The sequence below is a fragment of the Aythya ferina genome (assembly GCF_964211825.1).
Source record: "Aythya ferina genome assembly, chromosome: 1".
Classification (NCBI taxonomy): Eukaryota; Metazoa; Chordata; class Aves; order Anseriformes; family Anatidae; genus Aythya; species Aythya ferina.
In genome coordinates this window covers 45,950,336-45,969,939 of record NC_140296.1, presented here as the reverse complement: position 1 = coordinate 45,969,939, position 19,604 = coordinate 45,950,336, and the positions used below count along the sequence as shown (strand labels likewise).

General features: G+C 35.5%; 1 protein-coding gene across 2 annotated transcripts in view; it reads right to left on the bottom strand.

Annotated features, from left to right (window-relative positions):
• Nucleotides 1-6,279: 6,279 nt before the first annotated feature.
• The window catches only part of NDFIP2 (Nedd4 family interacting protein 2), a 47,341-nt gene continuing 34,016 nt past the window's right edge, over nucleotides 6,280-19,604 (bottom strand). For both annotated transcript variants that reach the window (XM_084505525.1, XM_084505526.1), the window contains 4 exons: nucleotides 16,933-17,057; nucleotides 13,829-13,895; nucleotides 9,914-10,019; nucleotides 6,280-8,068 (listed from right to left, as the gene is read on the bottom strand). In XM_084505525.1, the coding sequence (XP_084361651.1) occupies nucleotides 9,916-10,019; nucleotides 13,829-13,895; nucleotides 16,933-17,057 (296 nt within the window). In that variant the 3' untranslated portion in view covers nucleotides 6,280-8,068; nucleotides 9,914-9,915. The remainder of the gene's footprint in view (nucleotides 8,069-9,913; nucleotides 10,020-13,828; nucleotides 13,896-16,932; nucleotides 17,058-19,604) is intronic.

Sequence of the window (19,604 nt, the reverse complement as noted above, 5' to 3'; positions counted from 1 at the left end):
TACTGAAGATGTGCTAAAGAGCATGATGCTGATGCTCAATGGTCAAAAAAGTTTGAGCCTGACCAAATTTGCTTTACCTGAGTTACAGCCATGACACAAGCTGGCTCTGCACTGAAATCTCTGCACAGTGTTTCCCGCTAATCCAAACACACAAACAAATTAGAGACTAGGATAACTCTGAATGCAGCTAGCCTGGGTTCAGCGGACTTACTTCCTCAGGATCTGTGACATACAATGGCAGCAGTGCCATTTCCAAACTCAAACCTAAATCAGGACTCACAGGCAGTATTGTTGCTGTGACTAAACTGATGAATGCAGAGCTGGCAGCCAAACAAAACCACTGCAGGTGTCAGCCCGTGGCATTAATTAATTTATAATGCAGATAAACTACCTCTGGATAATTGAGAGTTAACTGTATGGCATTTTTCATTCGAAGGGCAAAACAATTCTGTACTAATTAGGAGCACAAATACTAATGGATTGCATTTTATGCATTTCACAAGCCCCAAATCTGGATTAAATCATACACACTGGCTGTTTAATCACTTTTATAACACAGATGCTGTATAATTAGATGCTTTAAAAAGATGTGGTGCAGGATTGTGCTCAGCACTGCACAATAGTTAACACAGGACTCATAAAAAAAAAAAAAAAAAACACACTATGATTCTACAAGGAAATCAAGAAGCAAAAATCACCATTATCACTACAATTTAAACTTGAGGGCAGAGATGTAGAAGTGGTAAATGGCCTGCTGAAAATTCCAAAACAACCCAAAACCAAAACTCATTAGATTTTTATTATTATTTTTTATATAGATGCCATTTTTTCTCTTGATATCATCACAGAAGTGCATACTACTGTATGTGTATAAAATACACATCACCATGAGTATGGAGTCATTATGGGTATAGACCACAGACACAGCTAAAATTTTACATGCATTGTATATATTGCCCAACTTTCATCGTTAGAAAGACTTACAAAAACTGCAGGAAAATAACAAACATACAAAAAACATGCTGTCAGTAAATGTTATCACAAAGAGTAACTAAATAATTATTTTTAAGTTCTTTGATTTGAAAGCACAAAGCATACAAAGAACATACCTTCTCATTTTCCAAAAATATTGTTCTTATACTACGGAGTCAAAGCTGAAGTATCTTCTTGCATTATGCATTGTCAAGAGAATTGAGGAAGGCAAGAATAATATATCTTGCTCCACACATGCTTGTCAGAGTTAACCTGTCTTAAGTGTACTCACTTCACAATATGGCTTTGAAGAGTCTGATCATAGGAGGGGAATTAGGAAAAAAAAAAAAAAAAAAAAAAAAAGGACATTTCTCATAAAATGGCAAGTGCACCAAATTTTAGGTTAATTAATATAGGACGGACACCTTTCTTGACTTACAAAATCACCAACTTTCTGTTTTTCTGAGTTTTTGTAAAACAGACTATATGCACGTTGACTGTGGGAAGCCTAAATACAAATTTAATTGTGAGAAGATAATTGGAAGGATTCTTTCCTCTGATGAGATTTTATTAATACTGATGATTTGCAAGACAAGACCTTGCAGAACTAAAGTTAGTTTAGCATGACTGGCATATGGAAAGTGGAAAAACTGAAAGAGATTCCACATACACACACACACACACGTTTGACTTTATTTCTTGTGTATGTCTTCTTGATCAATTTGATTCTTAAGTTCTTGATAACTTATCGATCTAGAAAACTCCCTTAGACATTTTTACATTCACATTTCAAAGAAGAACCAAATTTCATGGCCCAGCTTTTGAGAACATTCATCCTTTAGCTGTTACATCTCCCAAAGAAGAAATTAAATGCAAAAATCAAATGAAAGCATGTAAAAAAAAATAAATCAATCCAACATGAAAAGTTTAACATGATGCTTGATTTTTCTTTTCTCACTGAAATCATGTATTATATTAGACACTATTAGCAAGAATGGTTAGTGTTCTGGGTAATATTCCTCCTACAGCTGTTGCTGTAACTGGATAGATAATATTTCTAGTAAGCACCAGTTTGTCTTACAAAGTACAAATTTTATGAGTAAAATGGTAATTCCTAAGAAGTCAGTCACGAATCACAGTACCCCCTTTGTATCAGGTAGTTACAGAAAGTTCCACAAAAGATTAGGAGCAAATGTTTATGGATATATTGCACCAACCTAAAAGATTTTCAGAAATATGCTGGGAAGAAATTTTTCCCAATCCCTCAGCTGAACCTTGTGTAGCTACCACTCTAACTAAAACAGTAAGAAAGATTCCCAGCTTCACAAGATTTGTGACAAAATATGAATGTTGACAACACTGATTTTTTTGTTAATGTAAACCTCAATATTGCGAGAGTTGAAAAGGCTGCATATTCCATGCAGATACTATAATCAAAGCCAGGGCTGAAGATTACACTCCTCCTGGGAAGGCAGGGAAACAGCCAGAGGCCTTTCCCATAGGGCCAGCTAGGCTAACAGCTGTTGGCCAAATGCCTTCATGGACATCCAGATGGGACTTCCTTTATTCTCCTCTGTCCAAGTGGAGGAGGATTTGCTATTCTAGTTGCCTCCAGGAAGCAAAGAAAACCTAAGGGCTATTCTCACAGATTACGTAGGTACACAAAGCAGCATAGGCATAGTGCTGGTAAGCTGGCTAGAAAGAGGGTGATGACTGCACATAAATGTGCTCACATCATGTTGCCAGAAACACCTGCTAAATCAGCTGCTGCAAATGCAGAGTTAAAGGTCTGAGTAGTTTCTCTCCCTCCCTTAATCCCTTCGCTGTAAATATATGCCTAACATGCAGGAAGAGAACATGCAGCAGCAGTCTCAGTTTGAACCTAGGACATATCCTGAGCACACTTCATAGCAGGACTCATGATCCCTAAGGAGGAGGAATGAGGCACAGGCCTGAGCCAAGCCACATGTAACCGAGTCCAACATGGCACATCAGTCAGCTTACAGCCAGAATTCACAAACATTTAAGTCTCTTGAATGTTTACGCTTACAATTTTTTAACCAGGGGATTATGCTGTCAGTTTTTCTTGTATTTAACGTGTACCCATGTTGCAATGAATACCAGCAGAACTGGTATGAGCATTGTGAGTTTCCAACTAGAAAAAAAAATAAAATACTAAAACATGCAAACTGACTCCTCAGCAGAAAGAGAGCAGCAGTTCAGAATTCAGAATAAAGTAATACTACAACTGGCTGCTGGTAATTATTTACAATACAAAATCCTGTTTTTGCTTAATTGCAGTGTCAGCCTATCGTCAAAGTAGCAGCTTTTAAGTTGGATTTGATTTTCAATTCAGGTAAAAAGTAGTAGAATTTGGCTCAATTTCTTTTGCAAAAGTGATCCCCGTTACAGTGGGAAGTGAAATGACAGGCCTGCCTTTAGAAGTTTGTTGTTCTGAGAGCTGCAGAGGTAAAATGATCAAAAACAATTTCTCATCCTTTAAGACTAAAAACAGCACAAAGAGTTTTTATGAAAATTGCAAGAAACAGATTAATTAGCTAATTAGAAGTCACCTAGCGATGCAAAGAGCAGACCAACTGAGCAATGACCCCACAAGTGCTTGTTCTACAATTACACGGTGACTAGCATCAGCTTTATTCTACTTACACTTCCAGCAGACTTCACTCAACTATCCTGTCACTGCTAGTGGAAAAATACACCGAAAACTTCAGAATCTAGGAGTGAGAGCTCATCGGCTATGTACAGCAGAAGTGGCCTAACATTACATTCATGCAAGGACAGGATCTAAGGAAAGCAGCAGTGCTACTACAATTACATTAAACTGCAATACTCATTTAATGAACATGTGCAAGTGAAGTGTGTTTTACAGTTATTTTGCTGTTAAACAAATTATACCGTCAGCAGTCTGTTCCACGTGAAAATGACCATTTAGAAGTCATGGTACTACACCAACCTAGAAAATGAAGCTGGATGGGCCTCTGTGCGTGCATAGTGATGAATCAATGAACTTCTTGGATTACATTAAGGATATCTCCACAAACATACTCCTTCTTTGACCACAAGAAAAATTGAGAGTGAAGACTACAAGAACAGATGTAGTAACAAGGATAACTGCAACCATCCCTCCATATGAAAAATCCAAACTTTCTCTTCTGAATATATACTTTTCTATTTTCCACAAAAGGAACAATAGCTGGAGACCCGACGCTGTTTTGAATACTTAAGTCTCACTGCTTGTAAGTTTCCTAAAGTAAAGAACAACTTTAGACACTACAACAAAAATCCAGGAAAGCTGACTTTTCTTTCATTTGGAAGGGGTCGGAGAAAAAGGTAAATATATTTCAGGAAATGGTTTACAGTAGATCATGTAGACCCTTAAGGAGATAAAGGAAAATATACCTACAACAAATTCTGCCACCCTTTTAATGCCACTTGCACATGCAATACTTACAAATGCTGGATGGTGCAGTCACATATTTCACACATTTTCAGCTGTCTGAAAGTCGTTGATTTTGAAAAATTAGCTTACCTGTAAAATATGGACTTACAAAAATACTAACCATCACTGCAGTTAATAAAAAATGGAAATTGCTCGGTGGGTTATTTATCAGCTGCAGCGAACATGCAGTAGCATAGCCTTCTGCCTGTCCTTACTGTCCTTTATGTACTCGACAAGTGCATAAAGAAATAAGAAAGGACGTGAAAGTGGAAAAGATATGCAACATGGAGAAGATATAGACAATGAAAGTATCCTTGGAAGCTGAGGAAAATGATCCGTTATCTTGGGATAATGGAAAAGAATAGCATATATAGGACATACCGGACTCCACCATTTCTGGCTAGCTGTGCACAGATGCTAATCCAATTTTAGGATGATTAGAAATGTTTTCTTTATTGAAAGATACCTATTGCCATACCAGATGTTATTCACTCTTCAGAAGTCCAAGAAGCAATAGTAATTTCATGATAGGAATATTTTGTTCAAGTGAATAAAGCAAGCAACCACACAAGAGGGACTAATGCAGAGCATTAATGGAAGAACATTTACAAAAGGTGGAAAAGAGATTAAAAGCTTTCTGATATTCTGATAGTATGTTACTAAAATCACTTTTCCTCACCTGTTGTTATTCATACATAGCGAAGGAGGCAGATTCAAAAAGAGTATGGCATTCAAAAAGGATTAAAAGGTGTTGTAGAATGAGGATTACACCCACACTCCAGGTGAGTCAGTGAAATGAAAGACTGGAGACAACCTTCTTTCCCCAAGAATTATAATTTCATCAGGTATCTGTACAGGAAGTGTTAATGACGGATCGTCTCAGATGTGTGAGTTGCAGGCTACCTGAATCACATTCATGATGTCCATCTACCCAAGGTGTCCACATCAATAAAAGTAGATGACAAAAACTGAAGAAACTACATTCAGACAGTTACTTGAATAAAATGAAGTTTTCTCTCTCCTTCCATTTTCTCCCTCCCCCCCAGCTGTTTTTGCACCATACTTCAAAGCCTTATTTACATTCATACCAAATCTGTTTACAGTCAACTTCACTGTGATACTGAAGCTTTTTTTTTAGCCCAACTAAGACACAAAGCAAAGCTGGCCAGGTGTCTCTAAACCACAGAGCCAGCTGCTCCTAACCAAGCTCACAGGAAATAGCAAGGAAAATATGCAGCATTTGACACATCTGGAATAGATTGCAGAGTCTTTGAAAACTGTGTCCCAATTCCCTTCCTCCTGCTGATGAGATTTCAGGCTACCAAACTGCTGCATCAACTAAACAGGATTAGATAACGTGTACATTTTTAACCCTACATATTGTTTGTCCAAAGGAGAATTTTTGCAAGCTAGTCCAGCAAAAAAATAAAAAATAAATAAAGAGGGGGGCAAAAAAAAAAAAAAAAAAAAAAAACCACCAACAACTGAGTATCTGTAGGAAGCTTTCTGTAAAAATATAGTAGAGCAAACAAACAAAAAAAAATCAGTCAGAAGACTGCTCTTTAATTTAGGAAAATTGATACAGATGGAAAATAGTACTAGCTGACACTGGTAAACATAGAAAAGGAATCGATACTGCATGCTTTGCACAGTTGCATTAACTCATTAAAAGAAATGTTCTTACAGTACTGTTGCCATAAAGCACAAGATGAAAAGGAGAAGAGCAGAGAAGAGAGATTAGTACTTATTTTGCCAACTAATTTGTCTGTAATGCCAGAAGTACTGCAGTGTGTAATTTTCAATGTGAAACCCACCTCCACACCCAAAACAAAAAGCCTAAGTCTTAATTAGCAAAACAAAGCAATGTTTTATTATCTCCATTTCTTTTTCATAAGGACAATGAATGCAAAAGAACACAGAAAAACAGCTAAGTTTAGAAGGAACTTCCAATCAGATATTGAAGATAACACAATTTTATTTTCCATAAAAAGCTGGGAAGTGAAGGTGCCCCTAAAGTTTTAGTCACTTTCAGTACCTCTGAAAGTTTAAGAAAATTAATAATGTAACCAGTTTACATATGCATTTTTAACATTCATTATAGATACAAAATTGAATACAGCACTAGCTTAAAACAACATAAACCTCATTCTTAATGTTAGTAATAAAAGGCAAAATTCTAATACAAAAAGAAAAACTGGAGGAAAGTATTTGTAATTTTTCCCCAAAGGTGCAACCAATGTATTTTGCAACTGAGATTCCAGTTGTACAAAGGACTGAGAGATGTGTTCTCCTACTTAGGTAGACGCATAAACCATTAAACATTAAAGGAAATCAAATGTGCATGAACACTAGAGAGTACCCCTTAAAAGAGATATTTATAGGAAAGTAATGGTATAACTTAAATGAATACTGAGATAAGTGCAACACACTTTTTCCAATTTCAGAGCTTTAAAAGTAAGATTTCCTTCATAGGCTATTTCCAAGGTTTAGCTTAAATTAGTTTATTCTTACGAGATAGAGTATTTATTCTAAACAAGCATTCTAAGACAGCTTTTTTTTTTTTTCATTATACCCTAAGAGTGGGTGTTGAGTTTATATTAAACTGGAGACTTCTTAAACAGATCCACTGTTATAAGTCAGGGGATACATTTGCAATACTCTGTTTCAGGAACAAAGGTGCACACACAAGGATCTAACTGCATAACCAAGGGCTACAGATGCAAGGCTGTCCATCCCTGCTAACATGAACTCCATCTTTTAATAGGATCGTGCATAAGAATAAGGGCTTTCAGGATCAAGCCCAAAACAGATAATAAAAATCCATGTGAGTAAAGTTGTGACAAGACAAACTATTCAATGCTTTTACCTCCAAAATTACATCTAACAATAATTATACCCTTAACGGCCAAATTAACAAGAAAATATGTAGTCATATGAAGATTAAACATAATTTGGAGAACATGCTGTTGCAAAATATATTTTGCTGTAATTCCTAAGAAGCAACTCAAACAGTAATTTATGCAGAATTATTTACAGGGGACTCAACATGGAGCATCAGCTTTAAGTAAAACAGTATACTGGTTTGAATTTGATAAAATATTGATGAATACAAATTTGTGACACCAAGGAACGCTGGGTTTTAGTAAATTTAACAAAAAAGTTCTACATAATTATATAATTAGATGAATCTAAAATATAGAAAAAACTGCCTGAACTGGTTAATCTGAATCATTTAATGCATTTCATTTTACTCAAACTTCAGGTCAACAAGTCAGTGGTACACACGTGCTGTGAAACAAGTTACCACTTACATCTGTCAGATACAACAATCACAGATTAACCAAATCTGACTGTACCTAATCTATACTAACAGATGGTTTGTTCTTACTTCAGCACTATCTTTTTAATAAGCACATATGCAAATGTGCTGAAATAAAAGGCAGCAGTTATAAATATTTACTAGAATGACCACAGTGGGCACTTGAGCATAAGCCATCCTGTCATTCATTTTTGAAGCTGTATCTTCACTAATTTGTCTTCTGTTTTTAGTAGTCTTCTATCCTATTAACTTGGAGGGTTACAGATCATCTGGAAATTTCACACTGGTATAGGAAAGGAATGTCTGTTCGATGCAGTCTGAAGATAAAGAAAGAATCGTACTTCAGTTCATTGGAGTGATTAACCATAAAGCAACACTACTAAATGATGTTAAATGTAGAAGCAGCAAAGAACAGCCTTCCCCCACCCATGTTAGGATGGCACAAAGTGAAAATTTACTATTATTTTGTCAAAGCTACATTTCCTAACACCAACCTCAGAATATTTTATGATTTTAGAGTTAACATTTGTTATTTATTAAGAGTAATAGACATTGTGCAGGAAGTTAAAAGGCTACTTAAATAAAGGCCATTGAAGTGTGATAGCAATTAATTTGAACTTCTCGTTTCAATACTTAAGACACTTCAACAAATAGTATGTAGGTGTCCAGCTCTCTAAGGAAACTCCATACCCTTATCACCTCGTACATCCCGGTGGTGAGAAATGCTTATAGCTAAAAGAAGCCATTGAAGTCAGGTAGGACAATTCATTAACATCACTCAATACTGACTAAGGCCTTACTGTTTTACCCTAAAACAGATTTTAAATAGCAGGAGAATAAAGAATCACAGACCATGTTTTCTGCACTCTCATTCTTCTCTACAAGGTACAATTTTCAAATACCGCTTAGTCCTCATGATTTTTTAGTGTTTTTACACTTCATTATACTGAAAGCTAATGGATATACAGATGTTTTCATACAGTCTCTATTCTATGAATTTCAGCATTCTGAAAGGGTTACCATATTACTAATAAAGTGAGAGACATGTTACTCTTACAAAAAGGAAATGCTGCCATACAGGTGCCATTTTAGGTTGATTACTAAAATGCAATATACTATTATTTACGTTCAACTTACACATAGCTTTGACAAAACGACACATTAAAAATATGTCACAATAATATTAACAGGTTCATTCCATGATCAAGAACAATTACTTATCATTGCTGGTTTTATATGTATCTCACTGTCTTATATAAAAGGAATCATCTTTCCTAGGCAAACACCGTTTCAGTGTTTTTCAGACTTCCAACAACGTGTCACTGGTTACCTCATATTGATCCTGTGTCCAATCTTGCAAAAAAGTTAAGAAAGTCTGCTTTATTACAAACAACACTGCTTCACAGTTAAGTCAAAGGACGGCATTTAAAACATTTTAAGTAAAATGCAGAGCAGTGAAGATGCTACATTACTTATTTCTGGACTTAAATTTAACTCATCGTGCAGTTTAGGTTAAGAAGTTAAAGACAAATGGAGACCTCGAGTTTAAGATACATAGAAGTCCAATAGGTCCACCTAATGGATAAAACATTTTTAAAAAAGTGGATATGTGCCAGACTGATTAGTCAGCTACCTGAAGGATATATAAAGCACATTGTTGCATACACAATAATCATCTTTGTACAAGACTATCTTAAGCCAGTCATGTAAAGAGAGGCAATACTTATCTACTGTTTGCATGTTCAGACCCACGTCAATCAAATTTAATATGCAGGCAGGTTGGTGATTCCTAGCACACTGACAACAGTTGACTATTAAAGCCAGTTTTCCTACACAAAGTACAGTATCCTGACAGGATTCTTGCATAGGATAAACAACCAGTTCTGCTTTGTTTTTGTTACTGAACATTAGTTCCAGGGAGGACATGGGGCAGCAACGAGGACATATTGTTTATTTTCAAATTTAATGATTTCAAGAGTCTTAAGACAGTCTCAAGTACATGTAGAACATATGCAACATTCATGACAGATGTTGAAAAATCATGCAACAGCAATATGTTCTTGATGTGTGACTCAAGTTTGATTTTTTTTTCTTTATTGAAAGTATTGTTTTCTTCTTAGTTTGCCTAGGAGAATCTCATCTCAATACTTAAAATTGCTTACCTTTAGTACAAGAAAAAAAATCTTGTTCTGTGAGCAGCTGCCATGCTTTCAGACATATTTCTAACTTTAAGATAATTGACAAAGCCTCGAAAGAACAGGAGAAGTCCTGGAAGTGTAGAAAATGCACAAAATTAATTATATCAACCTAAAGTACCCTACAAATTCTTAAGATTATTTAAAAATTCAGATTTTATAAAAACAGTGAGATCTTTACGCATCACTCACAAATTTAACAAGCAAGTCTTCCACTTTGATCTTGTGTGATATAAGAATATATCATTATGGAAGCCTTTTCTAAAATTTTGCACTCTCAGTTTACATACCATCTGCTAAAAAGACATGAAAAAAAAAAAAAAAAGGAAAAAAAAGAAAAAAGAGATATGTTCCACATTATCTCCAAACATGCTTTGGAAATGTTTAAGATTAAAAATGTACTGCTAGTCAAGAGAAAAGAAGAAACAAGTCAGTACAAATTGTTCTAGCTACAAGCCAACGATAAATTATAGGAGATTACAACTTGAGATTTAACCATCCAGGAATATGCACCTGACCAAGAGGAGAAAGAAGAGCAGTCAGTTCAAAGAAAGTTACTCAACTTGTGTTATGATTTATTTGTTAACTGCACAATTTAAATTATTTTTAAATGTTTAAATTTAGCTGCATTTGAAATAATATCTCTGCTCTAATAATAAGAGAAGAGATAAAGAATTGTCACACAACTTACAGATGTAACAATGGAAATAACTAACATATGATGTTTTGTTTGTTTGTTTGTTTTTTTTAAACCAACACAGATTCACACACTGGACACTTCAGCAAACAAACCCAGAAAAACACGCTGTTGTATAATGAACAGCTCTCTTTGCTCCATTCTCTGCTAAGTAGACTCCAACAGATTATTTTACCAGATTATTTTACCTCCGTCAGATTTTCCCTGATCCAACAGATGAATTTGCCCAAAATGTTGGGGTTGAAATCTGAATTATACATAAAACAGAGAAGCAGAAATCTGGAGAGCAATTCATCCTAGAATAGGTTGTACTCTCTGAGCAGGTCCCTGTTTTTTTTTCCCCACAGTTGAGCAAGGGCCTACTGCCAGTGGTTCAGACAGAAAAAAAAACAACAACTTTTAAAGGTCCAGGGCAGGGCAGATGAAGAAACTAGGGTGTTTCCCTTAACCATAAATGTCATGCTATTCATTTGAGAGCTCATTTTTGATTTTGACATGCATCAAAAAATATGGTATTGTTAAATATTTTCAAAGTTTATGGAAAAAAGAGACCCCTAACATTTTTTTTATTATCTGAGATGTTGGTACATTAAATCCTTGTACTTTCTTACAGTGCATCTGGTGTTTGCTCATAAGACAACACTCTGGATAAGATCAATACTCTGTTGAGTTGAATCCACCAGGAAAAGTCTTTGGTTAGCTTAGCTATGCACCTCGGTGTTTAAAAAACAAGCTGACCACAAACAGAAATTTAAGTTTATCATAAATACATCTGAACTAGATAACCCAATTCCACATATAGAATTATTATACAGGGATTGGGTTCATTTATATGCTTAAATGAACATGTAGGTTCCTTTAAGATATATACACATATGTACTGAGATTCCAGAAGTTCAAATGAAAATCCAAACAAAAGTTAACAAATTTAGCAAAGGATTACATCCTGTTCTCTTACATCTTAATAAACAATCTCTATGGTTACTCTGGTATTTTGCTATGTGATGCACTTTTTCTTCCTGCTGTCCCTGCTGAGACCCTGACTGTTTCCTATGCTCATTTATTTTGTAAAATAGAAATTGGCAAGCAAAAAGCATTTACTTTTTTTGCTTCTTTAAACCCAAGTCACCATAGGACACACACCGAAGAATAAAAAAAAAAATCCAGATAATGCTCTGCTAACTTTGACCTACAACAGATACATTTATGTGATTAAGCTGAATTCTGCATGGAGAATAATGTAGTAGGATCTGGATCAAAAGTCTTCTACCAAAGCTGCTACACCAACATTATCAGAGATAGCCCTACAATCAACCGAAAAGCAGCTGAAACAGCAAAAGGTGGACAGGAAGATTTTCAGGTGCCTGAAAGCATATTTTCTGCATTACACGTGCTGGGAAAACAGTCCAAGTTCAACCCATACTTTTATATTTCACTGTTTAATGGAGGAGGGAAAAAAAAATACACCACAGAAAAAAAACACTTTCCATTGTGTTCCTCAAAAAGAAACATTGGCTAACATTTAAATTTTAAAATGAGAATTGTCTCTCTCTCCAATTTGTTCACTGTGCATGACAGGTCTTTGGAAGTTGACCATTTCACATTTCCATGAAGTGTGAGCAAATTTTTCCAGACTTTAAATGAAGTGAAGGGAACATAAACAGATAGGTGAACACCAGAAGAGAGAAAAAGATAGCAGTACATGAGCTCAAGTATGTCAAAGGATCATCCAAAACAAAGACTCCAGTTTATTCACTATGAAAAAGACATAGGATATACTACTTCGCATGTTATGATTGGGAAGTTATCTGAAACAATGAAATACAGACTTGGTTGGCAGAACTCCCATGACTTGATAATAGTCCTTCATTTCCTACTAAGTAGGTCTATGGGGGTAAATCCTCCTGTAGTGTTCCAAACTGCTGTTGGTCTATGTCATACAAAATGTTTGTAAGACAAGGGAATGCTAACTGCTGGATACATACAGCGCCTTTTATTGCAAGCTTTGTGAGGTTAAGAAAAAAAGTCTTCTAACAGTTCAGGCTGAAAATAAGGCTTTCCTAAATCTAAGTGATCTGGCTTCTGAATGTGAAAAGTCCTGTGAAAGACTAGTAAAAAGAACTACAAATGCACAACTTTTTCTATATGCCTCAAGTAGCCAACAGTAGAGCAAGCTATTAAGAAATCTGATGAATACTCTTAAACTGTATTGAAAGAAGGATATGGAAAACTTTTTTTTTATTATTATTATTTAGGATTTTTGGCATTTATTGTGAAACAAATAAATCAGAAACAGTCAGAATCTCTCTCTCAAAAAAAATTACTCAACATTTTACTCCAACATTTGTTGTAAGCCCACAGCAGAACTGACTCAAAGGGAAGACTGCCATCTACTGAATCAGCAGCAGCTTACAGTTCCCAGAGCAAGAAAATAAAATGGATAGCAGCATTCACTCCTGTAAAAGCATATCACTCCAGACTTCACATTCAAATCACAAAATATATAGTAAGAAAAAAAATTATAATGGCTGGTGTTTGAAATATCAAAATTAAAAACAGACAGAAAGACAGAACTTGATGTGTTTAAAATTTTGAACACAGGCATGCAGACCTCTTCAGAAAAAGCTGACGTCATGGAAGCACTGTGATCAGAAAGCATGAAGCCATTCTCGTCTGACTGAGTAACTACTGATGCAGCATGCATTTCAAAGGAGTAGAAAAGGACATTTAATGACCTGTGTACAAGACAACTGACTCCACCTTCCTAGGATCAGTCACATTTCATAAAATTTAAAACTTGACATACAAGCATATATATGTAAGTACCTGGTATCACTTACTTTCACTGCGTTCTCTGCATAAAGCCTAGAGGTTTTGTTACACAATTCTGCACCCTTAGATGAGCACGAGCAGATTAAAAAGCACAAGCTATAAGTCTCAGGTATGTACATAATTACAAATGTAGAATAACATTTTGAGTTGGATGTTATTTGAATAGTCTGCAGTCCACACAGTAACAGTACTGTAATAACCTGGTGAACACTACAGAAATAAGAACAGCATACAAAACTATCAACAGCAAAAGAAAAACATATAGCTAAACACCTTACAGAACTCTAGCTACAAGGACATGATATACCTTTCAGTACTTCATCAAAACAGAAATGTTTTCCATTGCCACTTACCAAGTACAAGGAATATCCACCAAAGCCAGTACTGTCCATTGAAATATCCAGTAAAGTAATCTGAAAACTGGAATTCATACAGAAGACTTAGCTGTAGCAAGAAAGATGACTAAGACACATTTAATGCTTTATGCAAATACAGGAAGCTGAGGAAAAACTAAATTAAAATATATATATATACACTGTATTTTCCTAAGATAGAAAACTGGTATTTGTGCCATAGTTTACCATACAAATAACACTTCCAGTACCAGGTGGTCTTTGGCAAAGTTATTTCAAAAGCTCTAAGATACATATACACATATATATACATGTAAATACATGTACATTGCATATACTACTTGCCAGAATCATCTGACATTTTCTGTTATAATGAATCACCACTGTCAATTTCCTACCCCCCACCCAATGCCTGCTGTCCTGAACACATTACGGCAGCCTGCTGCTTTAGATATTAACACCAAAAGCCACATTAGTTTAATCTTATCAGACAGGGATGTTCTGCTGACCCCTCAAAAGAAGAGCTTTTGACCTTCTGTATACCCCCTACTGTTAATCGCTGCCAAGAATACCAGCCCCATAAAGACCCCCAACTCATTAAAGTCTTTTCATTTTCAAACCAGCATTCAGTTCCCAGCAGTGAGCTGAACGCAACTAAATGAACCTTGAAGAGGCATTTCAACTGTTCCTGTTAGTGACCATGGTAGACAGTTTTGTCCTCTCTGATGTGGGAGGCAGCTGGAAGGCAGGGTGTGATGGTATTGGAGACAGGTATCTTTGCCTTTACCAGACTCCAGACTGCATGCTTCACTGATAAAAAAGGCTAATCAAATGTCTCCAAAACTCACACAAGAAGTAGGAATGAGGAGATGTGTGAAAAGTTGCCAGAAGGAATAAAATAACCTATTTAGTAGCTCTGCACACTTTTCATACACTTCCCATCCTGCTGTCATTCACTATGTTTACTGCATCCTGCCACAGCACATCCTATTTGTCATATCCAGTGCGCTTCTGTAGTTATCAACCAAGAAATCATGTTATTCAGGCATTATTTTCTCTAAAATAACCAGAGACGATACTAGGCAACATATTCAACCAGAGCTGTTAAAAGAACTGTTAGGTTTTTGTTCTCAAGTAACTATGCATTGAGATTCACGTTTTCTTCACAATAAAGCCAGATCATCAGGCTCAATAAAAAAAAAAAAAAAGGCAAAGAAAAAGAATTGCCAAGTTGAATGAAAAGAACAATTTACACTATCACTATATAAATACTAGCATATCTATTATTCAGCAAACTAAGCATTTTGTATTTTGACAGCTTGTTAAAAGACCAAATGAATATTCAACAGCAAGAAAGTTCACTGCATTATTAATCCCACTTCACCTGGTAGTTAATATTGTAAGTTTTCTTAAGCATGTATTTTTTCTTTTTTTCTTTTTCCTTTTTTCTTTTTTTTTTTTTTTTTTTTAAACTTACAAATTCATTTAACTGGAAAGAAGATGTATTAAAACCACTGACCAATCAATTAGTGGCCTAACATGCATTACTCTAACATTTTTAAGCAAAAGAAATCATTGCTGCAAAATTCACTGAACAACAAATCTGTGTTTTTGTTGTCTAGAAAAAAACAAAACAAAACAAAACACTTTTCTGGATATAAAAAAAGTGATACAGAGAAAGCATATGTAAACTAGAACTGTTTAGACACTATATAGTGTCTACTACAGTACTACTGAGCCTGAGTGAGAAAGTTCAGTGCAAGCTTTTTGAAAAGTTTGAAGCAAAGGAAATACGATTTTGTGTATACATGCACACTTGCATGTCACCATTAAAACAAAATTGTTGGCATATATCCTATGCGCTTCTGTTATTTTCTCCAGAAGAGGATACAGCACAGGAGGTTTATCATCTTGACTACGAAGAAAGCAGCCCCGAGGTCTTGGAACTGGTCAGCTCTAATATTTTGAGATTAGTAACAGACTATACACAAGATTTTAAATGCAGGCTATGACTCAGTAATTCTTTAAAGAAGTTTAGCATGTATTCATTTTAGTGGTTGTTATGAGCACATTCTCAAGTAGACAGGAATAATAAAACTGACACAACGAGCAAGTTCTGGCCTCTGTTTAGTATGCCTCGAGGAAAGTTCAAAATAGCCCCAATGGATACACAGTTGAAAAATTCACGTCTTCATGCCCATTGAGATAAACTCCATTCCAAACTCCAAATTCCAACTAATTACACCAGAACTGCATCTGATCTGGTAGGATTCCTCTGCCCTGGGGAAGCAAAAAATTACCTCTCAGCTGTAAAAAGGATGCAGGATGTGTGCCATAAGGACCAGGGAATCTCTCCTCTCTACAATCCTTGCACTAATTGTACTAAGAGCCAATCAAGTTAGATTACTAGCACATACAGAAAAAAAAAAATTCAGAGTTAGCATGGTATAAAAGATGACTAATGACCAAAGATCCTTAGACAGGATGAGATTTTAACATTGTGTCTCAGAAGTGTAGAACTCAAGTTCAGAAAGAATTAACAACTTCCACCACTTAGTCAGCTAAGGAACTTCTAACATAACTTTCCGAAAAGCATCTAGTCTCACACTAAAAGCATCAAGAAATTGAGTATCTGAGCTGGTAAAAATGCAGTCATGTATTTGATTTTGACTCGATTTAGTATGTATGTGCTTTTCTTTTGCCCTGTAAGATACAAGTGAGAAATGCTTTTGTTTGCTTGTTTTTTTTTTTTTTTTTCCCTGATAGACTTCACCATTTATGTTTTTCTTTTAGAACACTTTCTGAGTAATACGATTGACACTTTTGGCACTTGCTCCACTTCTGCGTGATTTTTAAATAATGAGAATGAGTCACTCTATTTATCTTAACTGGAAGATCAACACAAAATGATAAATCAGATAAAGACAGATTCAGTTTCATTCTTCTTAAGCACTTATGAAAATATAGTAAGTAAATTCCCTACTGAAGCGAAGGTTAGAGAAAGTTAAGTGCAGAATTTAATATAGTTATTTTTAATTCTTTTACTATAGATGCTTGGATAAATTGTTATGGATTGGTTCTACAAGCAGAATCAAAAAACATACCCGTACAATGAGAATCCATTTGATCAGGGAGAGACCGAATCCACAGATTGCACCATACCTTCCAGCTATGGTATTTGTTATACAGAAGGATAAACAAAATCCAATCCAGTTGAAAATAAATGCCACTATAAAGTAAAAGAAACAGTAGCTTCTGTTAATCTGCATAGCTAAGCAAACAGACTTAACATTAATTTCACTTATAAACTAATAAGGACATGCTTACACAGTCAGTAGGAGTTCCATTCTGGTAATTCAAGACTTCAAAGATTTACTTTGAACCTAGGCATTCCCAATGGTATAGTCACTTAATAATAATAAAGCAAATGGTAAACAGGCTGTAACCTACTACTTTAAACAAGAGAACATTACAACATTGAGGAAAGTATTACTTTGCTACAGAAATCTGACCAAATGACGCTAGATAAGTAAGGTAAATGCAAACAGAGGGCTATAGCATACAAATCTGGATTAAAACAAAAAATAAACCTTGCTACACTTTTATAACCAAAACCAGAGTTATATGCACACATAAATGCATGTGTCAAGGCTGCATATTCAGCTTTATCCAGTTTGGATAAAACAGAATAAAGTATCTGATCTTGCTCTTTAAACACAGTATAGAGATGAAGATAAATTGAGAAGCTGCTGTTTCACTAGTTACTGTCTTCTCTTTTAGATGTATGTCCAAGCCCACAAACGCAAAATTCAAACAGTCTGTAAAACTCAAGTGGAACTATAAAGAAACTGATGTTCCAAAAGAAATTTTGGAAGACTTTGCATCATCGCCACAGTCATTTTGTACAAGTGAGAAGACATCTTGCCTAGGGTAGCGATGAGAAAGCTTACTTTTACGATAATTACAAATCTTCAAAACAAAGAAAAACTTTGAACAAATGCTAATAAAAAAAAGAATAAGCATTTTATCACATAACAGCTACAGAACAGCATGTTGGCAATCTTTATGTTTGCCTAGCTTCCCAAAATAGAAAAGCTTTTACATTTGAGAAAGTTTGGATACACTGTCCTGAATGCAGGATTTTCCTTTTTTAAGCAAGCTCTCCAAATTCAACATACTTTTAAGAGTAACAGATTTAGGAAGCTAGTTCTTCAGCATCTGTCTGTTCCTGTCTCAGCATAACAAGTTACTGCTCTCTCCCATCCTCCCTATTAGTCAAGCTACAAAGGGTGACGGATCATGGCTCCACTGATAGGCACGCCAAAGAGGACAAAAGACAGACAAGTTTCTAATGGGCTATGGGAATCCCCATCATACTTACAATTTTAATGTGTACATAAAATGATAAGGATTTAAAGTACCTAATAGCTATTTTTGCACATAATAAAAAAAATCCCAACCAAAGTATATGAAGGGGAAACGAACTTTGAACACATCAACAATTTTATCCTCCTTTCAAATTAACCTAGAAAAATATTCAAAATAGAATCCACAATCGCTGGATGAGTATTAGAAGGTATTTAACCTTATGTTATTTGCCCAACTCTTGAAAGACAAGGAGTCATCTTCCAGTACAGTTCACAACAGCTTACCTCCCCCTCCCCACCCTTTAGTCAGAGTGCTGTTTCATCAAGTTACAAACTGACAATAAAAACAGGAAAGAAAAAAACTATATAAAAGTTGTAAACTACCCAAGTTCACATACTCTAAAAATAAACAACTATAAATATTGAGATTTGTTTTCTATATAAGTTTCTGTCCATTTCTAGAAAAATTCTGCAGTGAGGACCTAATCAAAAATCCATGTCTTCAGCAATATGAGAAAATCATTATTTCTACCTCTGTAAAACTTAAGCAACACCTTAGGGAGCTTCCCCCAACATTTCCTTGGCATTGCATCACCTTAACAAATGCTGAAGTCAACATGTTTTCAGTATTTCCTATTGCTTTTTTTCCCTCCCTTGTGTCCTGTCTCTACTTCTAAAATCATCTTTATTGTCTCATTCTGTTTAAAAAAAAATAATTCTTTCCTTGCAGAAATGTATCTGCAGTTTCTAAGCAGACTGCAACAAATTATTACTTTTTAAAAATCTATATTCAAACTGCTCTCTGCATCAAGATTAGGCTCATTTATCTATCTTCTTCCATCATAGTTTCCATGTATATCCTCTGTCAGTGATGCAAATTCTGAGTTTTCTGGCCTACACTGCATCTGGAAAGAGTTACTACAGTAAATTTATGTAAAATTTCTGTCTCACATAATTACTGCAATAAAAGTTGTCTATATCTTTCATCTCCGTATTGCCATTGTTAAACCATAGCATGAGTTCCGCACCACACCAACAGAGAAAATAGAATGAGGAGGAACTAATGGAACAAAGTACCTACTGCCTTCTCTGTCTGCAAGATGGAGACTAATAAATCGTGCAAGCTTCTTGTTGCAACAAATGCTACCATCTGCATTCCGTAACAAAAAGTGTTCCTGAGGTTGAAAATTAGGAGAAATTCCTTCTCAGAAAGAGTGGTCAGGCACTGGAACAGGTTGTCTAGGGCGGTGGTGGAGTCACCATCCCTGGGGGTATTTAAGGAAAGGTTGGACTTGATGCTTAGGGACATGGTTAGTGGGTGACATTGGTGGAAAGGTGATGGTTGGACCAGGTGATCTTGGAGGTCCTTTCCAACCTTAATGATTTTATGATGCCTGTCCTTGAGATGA